We start from the raw sequence: 19841 nt of genomic DNA, 5'->3' as shown, positions 1-19841 counted from the left end.
ATTGTCACTGCTGCATGCGTTAATAAAGGCTGGCCCCAATGAAAATGACATCAGTATTCAATTTCAGTATTAATTGCCCAGTGTTCTTTCGAAGTGCCCTTCACGTCGTAATCATACGGCGATAATGAATGCTTTTCAGAACTTGCATATGAGATGTGGACTATTCGCGATACCCTACTTGTTCCGCTGTTTGTAGGCAGATCTTAGATAGTATATTGACTGGAAACACAAAGTGGTCGGCAGAAAAAGTGGGAACAGCCTATCTAGCTCTCTGCTTCGCGCTTGGCGAGATGAAGTGAACTGTCGTTTGTAAACTCCTACAGTACGAAAGGTGCTGGCGGCGCTGTGTAAATTTCGATGTGTTCTTGTCTGCAGTTATACAGAACTCTTATTTCTGTTCTATTATATTCCATTAGCTTCATAGAAAAACGCATTGGTAAATGAAACAAGGATTAAATCTTCTATATAACAACAACTTAGACTTGAGTTTCTCCTGAGTCCCAAAGACATATACGAGATTGACAAATTCATACACTATTTGCATTTGTTGCTCAACAATTCCCCACCGCTTCCGTTTGTCTTGAACGTGGAGAATGAAGAGAGCCTGCAGTATTAAACTGAAAGTACCATAACGTGAGAGCTATCAAAAGCGAAGTAGATGTTAGAGCCTGCCGCACTACCGGATCTTCCTTGCGTTCGTTTAGGATCGGCCAGTTTTCAAAACTGTATGCGCATCCATAATCCACTGCAAGTGAGTATAAAAACTAGTACGGCATTTTCATGGTTATGATGATCCAATACTGTTTTGAATATTCAAAAAGGAAGCAGTAATTATCTCCGATTTGCGAAGCGCTTTCTTCTTTTCGTCTCGAAATATTGATCTCTGAGCTGTTCCACCTTACGCTGCCGAAAGATATTTTTCAAACACGAAGAAATGCGTTTCACGTCTCGCAGTAGTTTCGCCTTCGAAGAAATCAAATTACCCGTGAGGATGTAGAAAAAAAGTTGTGCTATATACTCGTAATTACTGCCCAATCACTCGCGACAAATCCGCCGCAAAAGCATATCTCAAAAATACATTATGGTAGTACACTTATCCGTCAATTTTAGCAAATGTTGTGAATAAACACCGAAAGACTTTTACTGGTGTTTGAGGCAAAGACAGCCACTCGTGACTTTTAGTTTCCGATCTGAAGATATTTTTTTGTTTGCCTCTTCATCATGCAACAGGTAAAAGTAAGCACGCGATGTAGTTCGCCATTTACCCTAATCAGTGGGGGCGCACCAAGTCAAAAGCAACAGGAGAAAAAAATATTATGAAAGCGCGAATGACAGCATTACATCTTAAGTCCATGCCTCTGCTAGCATCTAGCACAATCAGGAGGCATGCCTAGTTTATTTTAGGTGAAAGCACAACTCAAACTTTTTGTGGAACATCGCAAGACCCCAGTAACGGCTTCCTTCACAAATTAATTTTGAATGATATCTATAAAGTATAGGAATCCGTTGTATTCAAATGGCGAAGTGGTTCACTAGGCCAAATTTTATGATGGCTGCTTTTCTATATTTTGGGGAAATTTGACTTTTGCAAAGCAGCACATATCAGAGTTTTTCTCATAGTTATGCTTTAGTTTGCAACTGCCGTTTGAACTTTCTTAACCAATTCTCTTTAATAGCGCAAATTTGGCATCAGCAAAAGCATGCGACTTTAGGATATGTTCTTTCTTTAATTTCGCCTCTTCAAAAGTAATGTTTTATTTATCGATTTCATGTGGCAGTAATTTATCATTTTCATTCTGTCTATATTGTCTTCTGTTCGTGTGCCCTAGTGTCTGCGTTGAACTTAAGACTCACAATATATTTGCGTACTTCGATTTACTATGTCTGACTCAGACTTCTGTGCATACTCAGCCGCAAAGACAGTACTGACTCCAATTTCGCGCAAAAGTTTAGGTCCTTGAACTTTCGAAAAACAGCCATGCATTGAAAACCGTCGCGTGGGCAAAGAGTACCAATAATAAATTCTTTGTTAAAAACTAACTCAGCCACAAAGACAGTACTGACTCTAATTTCGCGCAAAGGTTTACGTCCTTGAACTTTCGAAAAACAGCCATGCATTTAAAACCGTCGCGTGGGCAAAGATTACCAATAATAAATTATTTGTTAAAAACTAACTCAGCCGCAAAGACAGTACTGACTCCAATTTCGCGCAAAGGTTTACGTCCTTGAACTTTCGAAAAACAGCCATGCATTGAAAACCGTCGCGTGGGCAAAGATTACCAATAATAAATTCTTTGTTAAAAACTAACTTCCTTCGAGTGAGGACTGCCTTGCATGCAAAACCAGGAGTCCGACTTAACTTGTACGTGCGCCCTATCGGATTGACTTTATATGTTTCTATGTAGTCGGCTTTCATTGGCAGCATGCTTACAACTGTCGTTCTATTTCAGGTGAAGAAGAGGTTGCTGCCTACGCTGAAACCGCGCAAACATTTTCTGAAGGTAAGAGATCAACGAGCAATTCCTTAGAGGTCCGAAAGAGCGTGCATACTGTTACTCTCAGATATATTTTCTGTCACATTTTGATGTAGAGAGCGCGCCATTTTCCTTCCTTGTAGCAGCACTGATGTTTGACACCAATTTTAACAATACTACACATATCTTGACCCGTAAAAGAAACTGAAGACCCTTTAGCTGCATACTGCCAAGGATTCAAGAGCATTAAAAACTGGTATTCACGGGTATTTAGGAATCAGGCTGCCGCTCAACAACCATGTAAAAAAAATACGAAGGTTGAATCCACGAAATCTCCCTTAACAATTCTTTCAATAATATACTATCAGAGTTATTACAGACAGCCTCAACAGCCGTCACATTTTTAACCCTTTTCCAAGGATAACGAGGCCACTCTGGTTTCCAGCACTTTGAATAAGCTTCATATAACTGAGAAAAATCCACTAGTCAAAAAGCTACCAGTGAAGCCGTGGAACATTTCGCATGTGTGAAGCAGACTCAGAAGAGCAGCTAGCGGCACGAAGTAACTGGGTTGTTTTTGAACGCGATGTACCGTAGTTGGTGCCCACCCTCTACGTTCAACATTCCCCGGACATCCGTGCTTAGATCGACCCGCACTAAAGGAGCCCTTTGCAACTGTACCAGGCGAAACTTCTCATAAAAATCGTGTATAAAATCTGACACTTCCACTGAACAATTATTAGGCGACGACCAGCTTGTCACGTTACCCGGACCATTCAAAGCCAATTTCAGTACTCCTGAAAAGACCTAGAAAATAGGGAGTCTGAAACCAATACGGGGCAGCTACCTAACCCCCAGGCTTCACCATTTCAACTTAACCTCAACAAAGTGTTCATGAGTCGGGGGCTTTTTGGCGGATTTTGAATGAAAATTTCACGACCAGTGTGGTCTCTTTCTCTCTTCTGGGTTCTCTACGGACTCTAGAGGCTCTGAATTTTCCAAATCACAATACTGCAGCGACATATTCTTTGTTACGTACAGCCACGGGCTTACGTAGCCGTGCGTACTGCCGTGTTATAACGTGGTTTTCAAGTGTAATGTTTGTCAACGCACTACTTCCCTGCGAGCTGGGACATATTCGTGAACACACACTGCATGGTCAGTGTATGCTTTCACGTGGGTCATTGGCAGCACATAGTGAGAGACCCGAATCTCCACACAGAGCTTTCCTAACGAAAACGCGAAATTTTAGTTCGACATGCTGCGCAAATCAGAAAGCCGATTACGCTGAGAAAGTATTTGCATTAGCTGCCTGGGTAAGCCTATTTCCGCTCTGTATTTCTTCAGCGTGGGAGAACATCGCCTGTTTAGGGAAGCTCGATCCTGGACCGTGCTTTGGATACTTCCCTCGCTACTACTTCGACAAGGAGAGCAGCACCTGCAAGGAGTTCATCTACGGAGGCTGCCAGGGCAACAGAAACAACTTCGACTCAAAGGAACTCTGCGAGTACAGCTGCGATCGTAAGGTCCTAGCGTTAGTAGCTTGAGCACTAAAGAGAACGACTATAACCAAAGTAGCTCTTGTTGGTGTTGTTCCGACGACATTGTCGCAAAAATTATGCTGCAAAAAGCAGAGTTTAGCATCATGTAAATCCAACTGATATATTAAAGTCTCATGTTCGGTAGTCCAGCGCTTGCAAGCAGAAGATTTAAAGCATACGTTTAAGGAACCTGGTACATTTGAAGAAAACTATTTTTATATTGGTAACTAGCCTTCGTAATAAACGCTGACGTCGCTTATGGTATTGATCGCTGTTAGAATTTGATGTGTCAAAGGCAGTTTGATCGAATAGCACAGCGATCAACACTTACATTCTAATTGTTCCTGTTCTCACCAAAATATGTGATGCTCAGAACAAGGAAGTTACCACAGGTTGTGGGGAGTAGATATATTGAGCTCTGAAAACAGATGAAGTAGCGGATTGGGGATTCGGTATTCTCAAAACATACACAATAATGTTCTTGCGCTTTAATTTTCATTTGCCACTCAGCTGCATATGTTGTGGCAACAAAGAATGACAAATAAAGGTGGAAGGAGGAATGCACACATTTTTCTAAATCTTGTAGCCATCCAGATGCTAGGAAACATACACGGTTCATAACACACATAAACGCACGGTTCATAAGAAACATGAAGTTATTCTGTTTCCATAAGGGCGTTCCAAAGTAATAATACAAATCCATTAACCGGATAGGAGAGGGAAAGGGCCTTGTAGAAAAAATGTGTGAAACATATTTCGCTCTGTTTGCCATGCAGTCTTAACTACGTCACTTAGATAACCATTCTTTTGAGATGTTACGAATAGGTGTAGTTTAGAATGATTGATTACCACCGTACCGGCAGCGTCGACAGCATAAATGCGATGGGCTAAGCAGACATTAGCTCCTGCAGAAAGGCTGACCACCGACAGGCTCATCACAGGGTCCTAACCACATTCACTATTCGCTTTTTCAAGAGAGGGCAATTCCTGCAGTAAAAAAATGTATTAGCCCCGCCGGGGTGGTGCAGTGGTAAGACGCCCGACTACTGTACTGGAGTTCCCGGGTTCGAACCCGACCGCGGCGGCTGCGTTTCGATGGAGGCGAAACGAAGTGGCGTCCGTGTGCTGTGCGATGTCAGCGCACGTTAAAGATCCCCAGGTGGTCGAAATTACTCCGTAGCCCTCCACTACGGCTCCTCTTTCTCGCTTTCCACTTTCATTCCCACCTCCCTCCCTTCCCTTACGGCGCGGTTCGGGTGTCCACAGAGCAAGTGTGACAGTTACTGCGCCTTTCCCTTCCTGTGAACCAATTTAATTTATTTAAATGTATTAATGCTTACGGATTCAAAACGTTTCTGAATTTTTGGGGCACCCGCGTCGGAGGCTTTCTTGATGCCATGAAGGTGTTATTGACATCCTTCTAAGGCAGTAGGAATGAGCAAAAATAGCGCAAAAGTAAGCCAAGGTAAGCCACCTGCATTGGCTTGTGCCTGACTCGATCTTCCCTGCCTTCACGTGGAAAAGCGCAGCTTCAGGGTAAAACTAAACTTGATGGCAAGAAATTTTTTTTCCTTCAAGGGGGGAGGGGGGGGGGGGTGTTGTTACGCCGACCACTACACCTTTTGCTATGCTTCAGGGCTGAGAAGCTGACTTCAGTGGTATGAAAAGAGAGTCGAGCTGTCTATGGCCTCGATATTAGGTTGAGTCAAACGCAAGCTAAATGACAAATTTCCTTGACTTAAAAATACATTTAAGCACCGTTAAAAATGCTCATTGTGTCGGACGAAAAGAGACAAAATTAGGTGTGATTCTCGTGAGTATAAAATCGCTAAAACGAGTACTTCCAACTCATGCAATGTCTGAACAGTTTGAAATCCTGGGATCCTAAAATGGTTGAGGGTATCAGCTTGAAAATTGATAGGCTAATACAAAGTGGTTTCCCTGATAACCTGATAGCATCAGAGGCAAGCAAATTGCTAAAAATCATAGCGAAGTAAGAACATGAGCTTTAAAATGCAATGAAAACAAAAAGTCATTATACCACATATATATAACATTCCTGCCGGAACTAAGGAAGGCCAATAAACAATAGGTAAAAGGTGTATTTATGCTTCAAAGAAGCTAATAAGCTTTTATAATAAAGAAAATGACTACCAAAAGCGCGCAAGGTATAAAGAATAGGAAAGTGTCTATGATGAAATATTGTTTTCATTCAACAACTACATCATACATAAGATGTCCTAACTGTGCGAAAAAGAAAACACATTGGTCAATCAGAAAGACGTCTTAACGCGAACACAATAGAATCAGTGGTAAAGTAAGTGTGCCAGAAACTTAGCGAGGAATGGTCGCCGTTGCACACAATATTCCAGCACTATAATTCACAAAATCGTACATTAGGCAGTAAAATAACGCGAATTGAAAAGGACATTTGGAACCATTTTTGTTATCCACATTAGAAAAAAAAATGCTTTGACTCACCATAAGCATCATAAGTAGCGTTTGGTAAAACCGAAATAAATACAATTGCATTTGCTAAGCCTGGAACAGATACAATTTCTAGGTAATGCGTAATGTGGCAACGGTCATGTGCATACATGACTACACTCTTGTGATATGATTCCATCTCTGCTTAAAACGTCCCAGCGTCATGTAATCCAGCAGTTGTAAGTTCGCGTTTCTACCATGGGCTATTCTGTCCTCCCTTGTACTCAAGTGGTGTATCTTAAAAGATCATCAACAAAGCGGTCCGCGCATTAGCATTGTCATAGTTTAAAAATAGCTTTTGATCTCGAAATTATCTTACTGACACAATCCCTGATTTGTTCTCTGATACTACGCGCTTACAGTGCTGACGCCGAAGCCTGTTTTTTTTTTTTCCTATCTCAGCAGCCATCCGGTGGTGGAGAAGTGCAGCGACAATATTAGCATTTACATGACGACTCCGTTCCTCGGCCTGTTAACAAGGGCGTATGATATTCGCCAATACCGACCAGCTGCAGCCGGGATAGACTTTTCCGCTCACAAGAAGAATACAACACTGCTATAGCGGTACACAGGGTATTTCGGATGTTTTATCGATCATTTGCCTGATGAACGGTACAACACTATACGACAGTGCTAAACTATAAAGAAGTGCCGAGCGGAGCAGGTCGCTGCAGGGAGTTTATAGTAGTTGCCGCTAATGCACAACCCATTGCGTATGCTTTTGGCCTAGGAACATTGGTTTCTCGTTTGTTAGCATGCAAGTAAGTCGATATTGTTGTCACCAGACCTACTTTCGATGGTTACAAATTACAGCTTGCTAGTGTTCCACTCTCAAGTCGCAAGGAAGCTCTCTGGATTGCGCGTTATTAGCAATGACTATATACGCTATGACCCACCTTGGTACATGTATGAGAGTCGCTGTATATAAGTGAATAAAAGAACAAAAGATTTCCCCTTTCCTTGCCCTTTCTATCGCAGAGTCAGTCAATATTTCTTTTCATCTCGATACGGGAATTCCATAAACATTTTTACATGTATCATCTTTTATTTATCTTACTTGTGAACGGCAGAAACAATGATAGCGCGGAGTTAGTTGCTTCTATTGAGGCACAATCTTCTTATTGCGCGGTTTGCAGCTCAGTCAGACTACCAATCGAAGTGTCTTTCGAGGCCCGAGATCGGACCATGCAGAGCTCACATGCCGATGTGGGCCTACAACGTAACCAAGGGCACCTGCGAAAAGTTCATCTACGGAGGCTGCGACGGCTCTGAAAACAAGTACCCAACTAGGAAGTTGTGTGAACAGAACTGCAATCGCCCTCAAAGTGAGTTAGATGCATGTGCGACCTAGTTAAAGGCAAAGCGGTTCGCATCTTAACACGCCACTCTCGCATTCCACTGCCGCTGGGGGACAATTTCCTCTCGAAATAACTTCGTGCCACACTCTGTATTGGATTATGGATTTCAGTTTGAGTACCTGGAAGTGACTTCGGCTATCCACGACGTGGTACTGGAGAGCCCTTGAAGTGTCTGAACAATCCGGGTCCCTGTAAGGTGGGCTGACATTCCACTGTACTCGAGTGTGCTTAGCGTGCCGACAGTGGCGAAAAACTGCTGCCGACACCAGGATTGCACCCGCGGTCTTAGAATGAGCAGCGGAAAGCTAAAATCGGTGTAGGCCACATTGGCGGATGGCATGAAGTGATTTGCATTATCCAAAACTTACGGATGACCAAAGGCCATGCTCTTCAGAATGGACTAGTATATATTATGGTGCTGAATTTCCCTCTATACGAACAGTGTGCAGATAGTAACGAGAGTGATACCTGTTTCTGAGATGAGAGATTTTGTTTTTAAACACTGAGCCGATAACAGTATCAGCAGAAATAACGAACCGCGTTCGTGTTACTCTTTTGCACGCAGACTCAACTCTTCAGCTCATCAAGGAAGCTACGATTTATGCAGGTGAGCCAACAACGTCGTTTACTGGATAGCCTTCATTCAACTTCCTGGCATTTAACGAGCATTCATTTCACAGCGCTTGCCTTCCATTGCCACCGATTTCAAACGAGTTTCAACTTTGCAAACTAGGCTTTCTGAAAACAAGCCCGTCGAATGTGCTACAATCATTGTTTAATTTTCATTGATAAGAGCCAGTTCTGTAGTAGTTCGACAGTTCAGTGCTTGCTATGTATGCAGTGTTCGAAACTAGACTTTCCAGATTTGGCTAAAACTGCGGCTAAAGCAGTACACAAGAGTATTTTACTTGAAAAAGATATAAGGCGAAGTGAACACAAACCGTGAAAGAAAAATTATCTTCAACTCAGTCATTAATTAAACTTCAATGATTAACTTTTTAATCGCAGCACTTAAGCGGCATCTTTAAATTGAACATATGTAGGCATGGGCGTTCAAACACTGTTCCGATTTGTGCAGTTTGAATAACGCGTCTGCGACCTGTATATATACATGCACTTCTAAGCTTACACCCCCAAATCACCTATTTGCGAAGGCGAGACCGTGGCCTTCGACAAGAATTTCTCCCTGGCACCCTGGTACGACAACCTTTTGCGCACAGCGCTTCGCTTGACAAGATGGCGCCGAGACAGGAGATACCCATAACATTTCGTTCTCGTTATTGGCCAGCGTTATCGTTTTTGCCGGCGAAACCGAAGTTTCACTGAGCGAACTGAGCTGGCAAAGATGCTATTTTCAAGCGAATAGTTAGCCTAAAGGTGGAGAAATATCGCCGCCGCCTGTAACTCTACATTTTTGGCACGCTATGCTACCTCACACGAGATAGTAATTTCTTCCCATGTGCCGCTGTCTCGCACGAGTAACTAGTCGGATTGGGCTTAAAACTGACACGTATATCTATGGGCACAGATGTGCTATTAATATTGTACAATGCAGTAGTCCTTAACTGCCACTGACTTAAGGTTTTCAGTATAAGTATATCAGCTAACGTAAGTGGTTACCATGTTAGCTATTGAATTTAGGTTGATTACTGAGTTTACAGTAAAATAGTTTCTCGAACTTTTCGCCCATGTAGCCGTATAAGCCGCGTATATTATTGACCTTTGTGTAGCGCTCTTTCTTGTTAAAAATAAAAAACGGAGAGTAAGTTTCTAATACCGACTACTTAAAAACCATTACAATTTATTTTGATATTTCACTTTTTTTTAACAACTCACGTGAGCTTCGGATAAACGATTCGTAGTTGCCTACGACGGCTGATTCAAAAAAGGTGGGCACATCTAGGCGGCCGCACAGCATGTTGCCGTCATATATATGCGCTGGTGGGAGGATGCAAAACCTTTATCATTGATATGTGTGGATGCGTTCATAAGGCTCATGCAAACGGCTTGTATGACTGGACTCCGCAGCATGGCTCCTTAGTACCCGTTCTTATCACTTTTTGCTAAGTGTTGTTTTAAATGGCATGCTTTGCACATGCGTTTTCATTGAAGATGGCATACTGTCAACGCGTTGTGTTTCGTTTGTTTTTTTAATTCTGTTTGTAAGCCTGCCCAAACACTCCACCTCGCACGAATTAAGGGTGCAATTTTTTTTTTCTAAAGCCTCCACTACTATAGGCAAAACATTCTTCTTAATATCTTAGCCCCACGTTCTGAGAAGCTATCATCCAACATTTTTTTCATTTCAGCCCTTGTTTTGTCTTTCTTCTGAAGATAACTATTCAAAAACAGCAACTGAGGTAATTAGAAACAATTTTTATCTATCAAGGCGAAGGGTACAAAAATAGAAAAGTTGACTGCACATTTTCTTTGCTTAACCGGCTTGGCGTGAGACGCATTGCTAAATGAATTAAAAAAAGTAAAAGTAACACTGCGAAAACAAAGAAGCAAAGCTTGCCTTCAACAACAATACGGGCAGGAAAGGGGTGGTGGCACAAGCAGTTCAGCAACTACATATGCAAGCACTTAATTATGCTGGATGTAGATCACGTCTTTCTTTTGACAAAAATAATCGATCTTTGTAAATTTCTGAAAACTCACTGTTCTTATTTGTGCCATTTCTGTTAATACTGCTGATTTATTTTATTTCTGTCCTCAGGCGCCGCTTTATCACGTCGTTTTTCTGCGCTGTGTGTGTATTTTTTTTGGCTCTAAATTGAAATAGAGAAATTACAATGCTAGCCTTTGAGCCTTTGCATGCATAACTGTAGCGCTCCCCTTGTGCCTCTTCACAGGTGCTACCCATTTCTTTCACGCCTTCTTATCTAAAACATTCCTATGAGAAATTATGTCACTTCACTTCGTAGGGCTACATTGCGTCAAAACACAACAAAACGTGTTGCGAATTATCTTCAAATCAGACAGGTGAAGGACACTGAAGGTGAACGGTCCCTCTCTTTCCATACTAACAAACGTCAGTACTGAGGCAAGCGGCACCACATACCGACGACGTCGCGCTTAACTATTCTTTACAAGTCCATCAAAGTTACCTTCAGCGCTCCCTAGTTAGGTGCAAACATCCTTTATTTACGAATATTTCAAAAAATGTTCGCTTCTATTTGATGCAATAAATTCATTTTTCAATTCAAATTAAGCTACATAATTCGCTCTTGCATGAGCTGCATATTTCGTAATAACGGTAGATTACTAGAATTGAGTTTTGGTTTCCATAAAGCATTATTCGCACAACCCTATTTCTAATAGTCGGACCCGTGCGCGCTACAAGCTTGCATCCAGCCTCGGAAGCGGGAGAGGGATTGCCATTGCTTGGTAGCTTTCGACGGCCAGCGACGGCTTAATTATTCTAAGTCCATCTAAGTTACCTTCAGCGCTTCCTAGTTTGCATTTAACAAAACTTGAAGTTGGGCAAGATGGTGCATTGCAACTTGACGGAAGATAAAGCGCACAAGGAAGACACACATAAGAAAAGAAGACACAAGACAGCGCGTGTCCTGTGTCTTCTTCTCTTGTGTGTGCCTTCCTTGTGCGCTTTATCTTCAGTCAAGTAGTTTGCTTTATTTACGAATATTTCAAAAAAATTAGCTGGGGTTTAGCTTTAGGTAAACCCGGTAGATTGAGTAAGCAAAGCCGACGTAGCTTCTTCTTCTTCTTCGGCGCAGCGTGGCTACCGACCGGATTTACCAGACGGCTTGAACAGGGCCCCATCTGCGGTCGCTATAAAAGTCAAACGTGGCTACCGGCCGGGTTTACGCGACGGGCTGAACTCTGGCGTAGTTTTGCTTACGCAATAAAAATATTCGCTTCTATTCGATGTGATAAATTCACTTTTCAATCCAGATTAAGTTGGATAATTTGCTCTGGCATAAGTTGCATATTTCGTAATAATAGTTGACTTTTAGAATTGTGTTTTCGTTTCCAGAAAGCATTTTTCACTCAACCCTGTTCCTAAGGCAGTCGAGCCCGTGCGCTCTACAAGCTTGTATCCAGCCTCGAAAGCGAGAAAAGAACTTCCATTGCTTGGTAGCCTTCAACGACCATCTCTGCTTTTTGTTTTTCCTTTGTTTCATTTGTTTGTTTGCTTTTCTATGTTGATTAATGTTTCCGCCCGCGCGGATGTGCAACTATATCAGCAAACTGTTGCCACCTTTCCACAATTATGCCTATGTTCTCTGTGTCCCCTCTCTTGCCCTTTCATGGAGATAAGGAGCGCCGGTCCTCTCAGCAATCCTCGGACAACGCTCGGATTTCATTAAAAATACTGCGATGTGCGGTCGGCTACCACGGAAAAAGTGAAGTACGTAGAAAGAAGTTAGGGCAAGGAGTGCATCATGATTTACAAGTGTTGTTGGGCTGCCATTGTTGTCTTCTGTGTGGGCAAAATATGCAAGGAAAGGCCCATTCCGCGGAATCTTTTGCAAAATGAAAGCTGAGAACAGGCTTAGTTTCTACGCTTTCTGAACCTCCAAACCAATTCTGAAACTGTGCTTTGTTATTGCATAAACTTTGTACCTCTGAAAGCCTTTCTTAGTGTTTCAGGTATGTTGAAGTGAAACTCCATCGGAGTTTCAATTCTCACTGTAATGATGAGCAGCATCTTAAACTGCATCTATCCTTGAGACAAATGAATGACGCCAAGAATCTTTTAGAATGTACTTGTTCTTTGGCGATATATTAAGGTACGTTTAAACTTCGCTGTACTGTAATTTCTCAACCTTTTGCGGCCAAACGCTAAAAGTAACGGGCAACAAAAACATGCAAGCAAGAACTTCGTTTCTTAAGGTAATTTATTCACTGTCCTCCAGACTTTTGAATGCAAATTACAGAAGGCAAATATTCTTTGCGATTTTGCTAGTGAAGGTAGGAGAAGAAATTCGCCTTTCTATGTTCCTCGGCTGAAAATTCAGCCACGTTGCTGCCGCCCACATTACCACAAACAAACTGGCGTTGGTAGCAAGTTCTATGATGGATATCTGTACTTTAAAATTATCCATTAGCATTTTCCTACATATAGGAGTTACAACCGCGGACATGTGAACTGGCAAGGGGTTCGCGAACAAAGTAGATGAAATTCCGCTTATTTGCACCATTTTCTGGTCGCAGCTGCGGCCGATTTCGAGGAATACTGCAAGCCAAAGGCAGATCCTGGTCCCTGCCTAGCGTACATTCCCAGGTGGTTCTTCAACGTCAGCACGGGCCAATGCGAGAAGTTCATCTACGGAGGTTGCGGGGGCAACAAGAATAACCATTACACCATGCAGAAGTGTGAAGTCACCTGCCTGAGGAGCAAGGGTGAGTACATTAAGGACTGTCATGTCTCATTAGTGCCTTTTGTAGGGACAAAGCTTAAAAAAAAAAACGTAACCAGGGAGATCTTCCCTTTAAAAATTCACCTTTCCTTGTAGTAAGCAGCAGCTACATGAGACCGAAAAATGTGTTTCTTCTAGAACATACAGACACTGAGCATATCAAAGTTCTTTTAACTCGAAGGCAAGGTTTAAATATCTAAATTTACTCTGTTATCTAGAACATGTTGAGGACAAATTCTGCTCTGCCAACTCTCTTCAAAGCAGAAATGTAATCCCTTTACAATATTTATACGCATTTTTTCTTCTTTACCGGGCTCAAGTAGTGGATGTAGGTTATGCACTGCGCGCCTTGGGAGGAAAGGGAACCGGTCCGAAAACGATAATGCGGAATACGATTTTGTTGTACGATTTTAACATACGGATTTTGACCATTTTATTAAACTTTTCGCATCCTATATCTACGTACGCACGATTAATATCGAGGATTTCCATGTCGGTAATACTCAACAAAATAATTTCACTTATAAATAAAAACAGCAGTTCTTGAGTTGTCGTCGCTGCGGTCCTGAAAACTATAGTTGCAAGGCTAAAAAGTGCCGGCAAGTTCTGCGGTCGAAATTTTAATACGCGGCTTCCCCAAGCATACCTCTTGAACAGTTTGGAACAGTGCAATGCCACTTAGCCCGTCCTCTCCATCGCTCACACACGTACCATATCGTCATTTCAGCTTTACGTCGCCTGTTGGAATCTAGCCTTTCCTTCAGTTGCTCCATTTCGATTATTTTATTTAAGGGTCTATTTACTATCTGCAGACTGCTGCTCAAAATCTGCGTACTACCGTCACGCGTGTCAGAACGTGCCGACTGTGCCTTGAAAGTTCGCGCCAACGTATAAAAAGGAGAAATTTCGTGGAGCTAATTACCTCTGCTTCCAACGAATCACACTGTGGTGTTTTTTTGTTTTCTTTTTTGTCTTTCTTTGTTTTGTTTTTTTTTTTTTTTTTCATAGAGCGCCGAAATCAATTGCAATCCCAGCATGAACTTTGAATCAGAATCTAGTAGTTGTAATGCTTAATCTGCGCTTTTTGTTTTGTTGCCCAAACATGAGAACTCAAAAATACTTACAATGAACAAATTAATGACATAATGTTCTTTGTATACTTCTGCAAATCGTCCGCTCATCATACATGAAAGTTCTAAAGCATCGAAAACATGATGGATGACAAACAATAAAATAATTTTACTCAAAATAACAGCTAACGAGAACGCTAGTTTTCTGTGCAGTCTTGACGCGTAGCTTGGAATATTGAAAACTGCCTCAATATAACTTACTGCCTAATACGGTCCACTCTGTGCACATGGCTCCACGCTTGCGAATATCATGCCAGTCTGAAATTGGGCAAGCCAATATTTACGCTTTTCGGTTGTGGGAATGTGCCTTCATTTGATGTGTTGCATCATTGCCAGCTTGATTACTTCATTAAGTTCGATTTTTAATATAGAGTTTTTATTACCGAAAAGTCTAAAAGCCCTTTTTGAGTCATGGATGGTGTCGGCAAAAATGCCCGCACGAACTGGCACTTCAAAAACAAAATCTGCCTCTACCGGAATCGTACCACTGTGCTTCCCATTCCCAGCCGAACACGCAAACTACTACTCAATGTCGGGCTCTGTAGAACAAGATCATAATTTTTCTAGTCACACGGGAGGATAATAGTAGCGATAACAATGATGGTAACAGAGATGATAAATAACTACATTTAGTGATAATGATAATTATGGTAGGAGCAGTGACAATGACGGGGCATTTAGTTGATGTTACGGCAGTGATGATGTGATAGTTGATGATGATGAAGAGATGATGATGATTACAGTAGCAACGACGATGTTTTTAGTGATAATGATGACAGCAGCGATAGCGATGAAGACTATAGGAATGATGGCAATGATGATGCAGTTAGTGAAATCAGTCCTAAAGTGGCTTTCCTCATTTCCGTACTTGAGCAGACTTAAGTGCAGCCCTGTAATTTTTAAGCAGCTTATTCCGGGAACATCTTCATACAAAGGACAGTCCCCGTACATTGCCTTTGGCGCCGCTACGGTCGTTTTCGAGGGCAAAGTTTCCTTTTTTTTTTTTCACCTGTATCAGTGCCAAACAACACCCGTTGCCAACTAAGAGTGGATCCCGGACCGTGTTTGGAGTTCTTGCCTCGATTTTATTACGATGCTGATGCGGGTTACTGCCGACCTTTCAAATACGGAGGGTGCGGAGGAAACAGCAATAACTTCGAGTTTGCTGAAGAATGCGAAGCCACCTGCGCACGTGAGTGATTAACAAACGTTGCTTTTTTATCCCTCTGCTAAACATAGAGACCTGTACAGAACAGCATTATCATCTTTGTAAATTATCACCCCCTTCTAACTCAAGCACTGATTATTGCATAGGTCTAGATAGCGTCGCTGCAAAACATCTTCTCTCTAAACCGCTCGACGACGTTTTTCAATCGCTGTCATTACACGCGAAAGGACTTGGCAATGAAAGAATAAAGTGGGTACGCTCAAAACAACCGCACGTGTGGTAGAAGGTTCTTTCGTTGGCAACCTGTGTGATAAATAGTAAAGAAAAGCCCATATCGGCTCTGTAGTAGTCGTGCTTCTAGCATTGCAAATAGTCACCAATAAACGTTTTTCGTGACGGGCACCTCGAAGAGAAGCTGCAGAAGAGCCATTGTGTGATGAAAACACTTAAGGGTGGCACTTAGGCTCCGCCTTTAGGTGTATGACACGACTGCGCAGACGGCCACGCGACATATAAAGCCCCGCTTCAACCAAACCGTGTGAAGGTGCCTAAATTGCCTAGGCGTTGCGTGCCTGACTGGGCATCCAAGAGCACTGGAAGGTTGATTATTATTCCACCTTCTCACCTCAAGTAAGTAACCAGACCTGCCAACTTTATGATATCAGGTGGTCTCGATAAGTCGCACAATCCGTCAAACAAGCTGTTCCCGGATATGTCAGCTGCCAGCTACCACCTTCCAGCAACACGTCCGTGACGCTAACGCGGACACCGACGTCATATCGCCTGTGTAATGGGACCTTTACCGTTATCGCGTTAAGATCACGCGCTTCTTCCAGCAGTTCTTGGCGCAATGCGTTAAAGAGCTCGGCTGATACTGCAAACGACGCGGAGCATCAGTTGAGGAAAAATTCACGTGTTCGCTCACAGCTAGGTTCCCGTTCACTGAGGCAAGCATTGCTTTATCTATGCTCATTTTTATCTCTCTCCTTGAAAGTAAACTCTTCCGTCGATGTGAACGCTCTCTCTTTAATATTAAAACACAAAAAAAAACCAAGGCGCGAGAGCTATTCACTGTATACCTGGCCGCAAATATTTATTAGAAAAAATGAGTTGGACTTTTAGGTGATAAATTCATGTGCTGTTCGGAAACCAACCGCGTGTGATAATATGCCGGAAATATTATTTGTAGTTTATCAAAAAGAGGCGCAAGATCACCATCTGTATCTTCGTTTGGCGTACTTGTATTTCCAGCATTGCTTTATGATAGACATAGGTTTTTATGTTGTTTGCTTTTACTCCAAAACATTTTACTCCAAAGCTGGCGCCATTACTCTGACAACCTTCCAGCTGGAACGAAGCTCAAGAAGGAATGTCTACCGCTGCTTGAAACTGGACTTTGTCGTGGTCACGTGCTAATGTGGGGTTACTGTATACATGAAGGCGCCTGCGTCGAATATGAGTACTGCGACGGCAATGACAACCAGTTATCCACCAAGGAAGAATGCGAACAAACGTGCAGCTATGTGCAAAGTAAGGCGTCTGTCATTAAATGTAAACGACTAGTTAAGTAAGCGCCCCACGGTTCCGGCGCGAGGTCACCTGCGGGTCTACACCTCGGGGCTGCTACCTTGCGCAGCAATCTCTAGGCGAGCATGCCTCTAGTGACTACAAGTGACTTGACTCTATCGCTTTCAAAGCTTAGTCAGTTTCCGGAGCGGCATTCGGGGCCTCATTGTCACGGGACCCCTGCGAATCTCTCCGCTTCTTATTTTATCACGCCGGTGTGAAAAAGCACGTGTCACGCGGTACACGACTCGACACCACGACTTTCTTATCGCGCAGTGAGTGTATTAAAAGGGTGTTCGCTAAAATCTTCCCGCAGAAAAATTGCCTTGTCCGCCATTTCTGGGCATCTTAAATAGCAAAACGCTTCCGTAAAACACTACAGATAGTAGTATGAACACCACAGTTCATTTTCTCGCTCAAAAAGTAGCAGGCGTCCGCTACGGATCTGCGCTGACGTAGACATGCTGAACTCGGAAGAAACGGGGAAAAAAGTGATGTTTCAAGTTTAAAAACGACTTTACGGAATCTTTCATGCTTTACATATGACAGGAAACAGAAACCGTGACCAGCGTTCAGTGTAGCCTAAGACCACGCGTCATATAATATAGTCAATTTCGCACAGTGCAGGTAAATCATAATTTCGAACGTATTGAAGTGGACGCATGAGCGACGGCTAAATTAAATACTATTGGAAAGATGACTTGCGGAACAGAAGAAAAAAAGACGAGAGCTAAATTATTTCCTCGTGACTGTGTTCGTTTAATTTTCTTCGCACTGTGAGAAAGCAATTATTGAACGGCAGAGTGTTCAAGGTTTTATTATATGTTGTCCCCTGTGCATGTAATTCAATAGCATGTGTATCGTAGGGCGACCCACCACCATCAGAGAGAAAATTCTTCGATTGGCTGGGACAGTGGAGACATTACCGAGGTTGTGACTTGTAAAGATCAAATATAGAGCAGCATCAACGAGTCGTCACGTAGTCATTCGGCTAGGACTGCAGAAGGTTTATGTTAGTTTCAGCACTTTTATAGCCTCATTACAATCTGCTAAGGCAGCAACAAATATATGGCACCTTTGACAACATAAAATCTTTCAGATAATTATTGGATGGTCTAGAACTTTTCCGCAAAGCTGCATAAATGGAGTTGCTGCATTGACACCGGTTTTAAAGGAGAATGGATATTTTCTTTTCTTTTTCAGTAGCGTTTCCTCTGAGATATGTCCACACTGCTGTATGTACACAAGGAACCGTATTTGTTTTTAAAAATATCATTTCTGATGCAATTAAAAATTACGAGACACTTTAGCGACTAAAGGATGAAAGGCGAAAGCCTGAGTGCCGCATACTGCTACCCATTTGTTGCCAATGTGGCAGTAAATAATGCTTCGAGTAATGCGGGTGACTACTGTTTCATATTCCTCCCTTCCTTTACAGCATGGTACATGTGTGCACGGAGAATTGTGACAGATATTGTGCCTTTTCTATCCTGTAAATCAATTTCAAACGCCGCTGATGCCTGCTGTACTAACGGCTCCTTGACATATGGGTCTGCTTCTGTTTGTTGTGTGGTGCGGCTTTCGAGGAAGCGGCAAACGAAAGGCGCCGCACGGACGCCTGGATCGGACGTCCGGCGGAGTCAGCTTCATATATGCATGAATCGCCTGGTGACTTCATGACCTGTCGTGACGGTACATCGCGCGTCCCTTGTCGAACACAACCAGCATTTCATTGAACGCATTAAAGTTCCCCGGCGTTCTATAATTCGTCTGCAGGAAAGGAAAAGCGCAACATCTGTCACTCGCGGAATATCGCTATCCTCACGATAGACAAGGGGAAATTATGAAGAGCGTTTCACGAATTTATTTTCGAAAAATCGTAATACAGAAAGCTGCTGCAAAACCTCCCGAGTGGCTCTAAGACTAGAGTCTTTGTCCTGTATGCGTGAATTTTAGTTTGTCGTATGTAAATAGCGTATGTACATAGCGTTTGTGTAAGTTTTGTCGATTTTGTTTTAGTGAAATGCAATGTGTCAAAACCAGGCAATAAATAAAAACTCCGGGGCGTAGGGCAATGAACTACGTCCCAAAAATAAACCCCTTCCCAACAGTGAAGAAATACATGATCTATCGTTTCTGGCTGTTAACAAATTAAGCAAAGTGCACCCCACAGAAGAAATAAACTTTTTTCTGGCAAAACAACTTTGACTGGCAAAGTTCCAGTGTGCAACTTAAAAGGGACAGTTTTAGCTGCTGCCGGACCTTCATTCTCTTTACACTGCTTCAGTACATTCCTGCCAGGGCGCCTCCTCTGTATATGGCCCTATAGATGGGCTCCGGAAGAACAACGTCGCACAAATCTTTCTAGAACTTTTTCTTTTTCACAGTTGATAAATATTCTTTTGAAAATCTTGCAGAAAAAAATCGCACAACACTTTGAACAACTTCTCTAAAGTAACCAGAAATACCTCCCGTGTAACATTCGGTTGGCAAAACAAAATTTGGCAGTGCACGTCCAAGCCTAATTTGGCAGACAGTGAACAAAAATGGATCGTGAAAGTCACGCAAGAACAGAAATCTGCTGACAATCTGCCGCAAAAAAAGATGCCCTAAGCCCACGCCACCATCCTTGACACTTCTAAATAAATTCGTGAGGCTGCATCTTTCTCATGTTGAAGCGCCCCACACAAAAACCGCGAATATCCTATGCAACTTCTGCACACTCAATCT

General features: G+C 42.5%; 1 protein-coding gene across 1 annotated transcript in view; it reads left to right on the top strand.

Annotated features, from left to right (window-relative positions):
• LOC146175481 (papilin-like) overlaps window positions 1-19841 on the top strand; it is a 142066-nt gene that overhangs the window by 41424 nt on the left and 80801 nt on the right. Inside the window, 5 exon segments of the mRNA XM_084580814.1 lie at window positions 2451-2501; window positions 3822-3995; window positions 7639-7827; window positions 8426-8467; window positions 13042-13230. Of these exon segments, the coding sequence (XP_084436940.1) occupies window positions 2451-2501; window positions 3822-3995; window positions 7639-7827; window positions 8426-8467; window positions 13042-13230 (645 nt within the window).

Source organism: Amblyomma maculatum, chromosome 10, assembly GCF_055883805.1.
Source record: "Amblyomma maculatum isolate TAMU_Amacu chromosome 10, ASM5588380v1, whole genome shotgun sequence".
Lineage (NCBI taxonomy): Eukaryota > Metazoa > Arthropoda > Arachnida > Ixodida > Ixodidae > Amblyomma > Amblyomma maculatum.
Note: the sequence above shows the minus strand (reverse complement) of the source record. Positions and strands in the feature narration are given on the sequence as shown.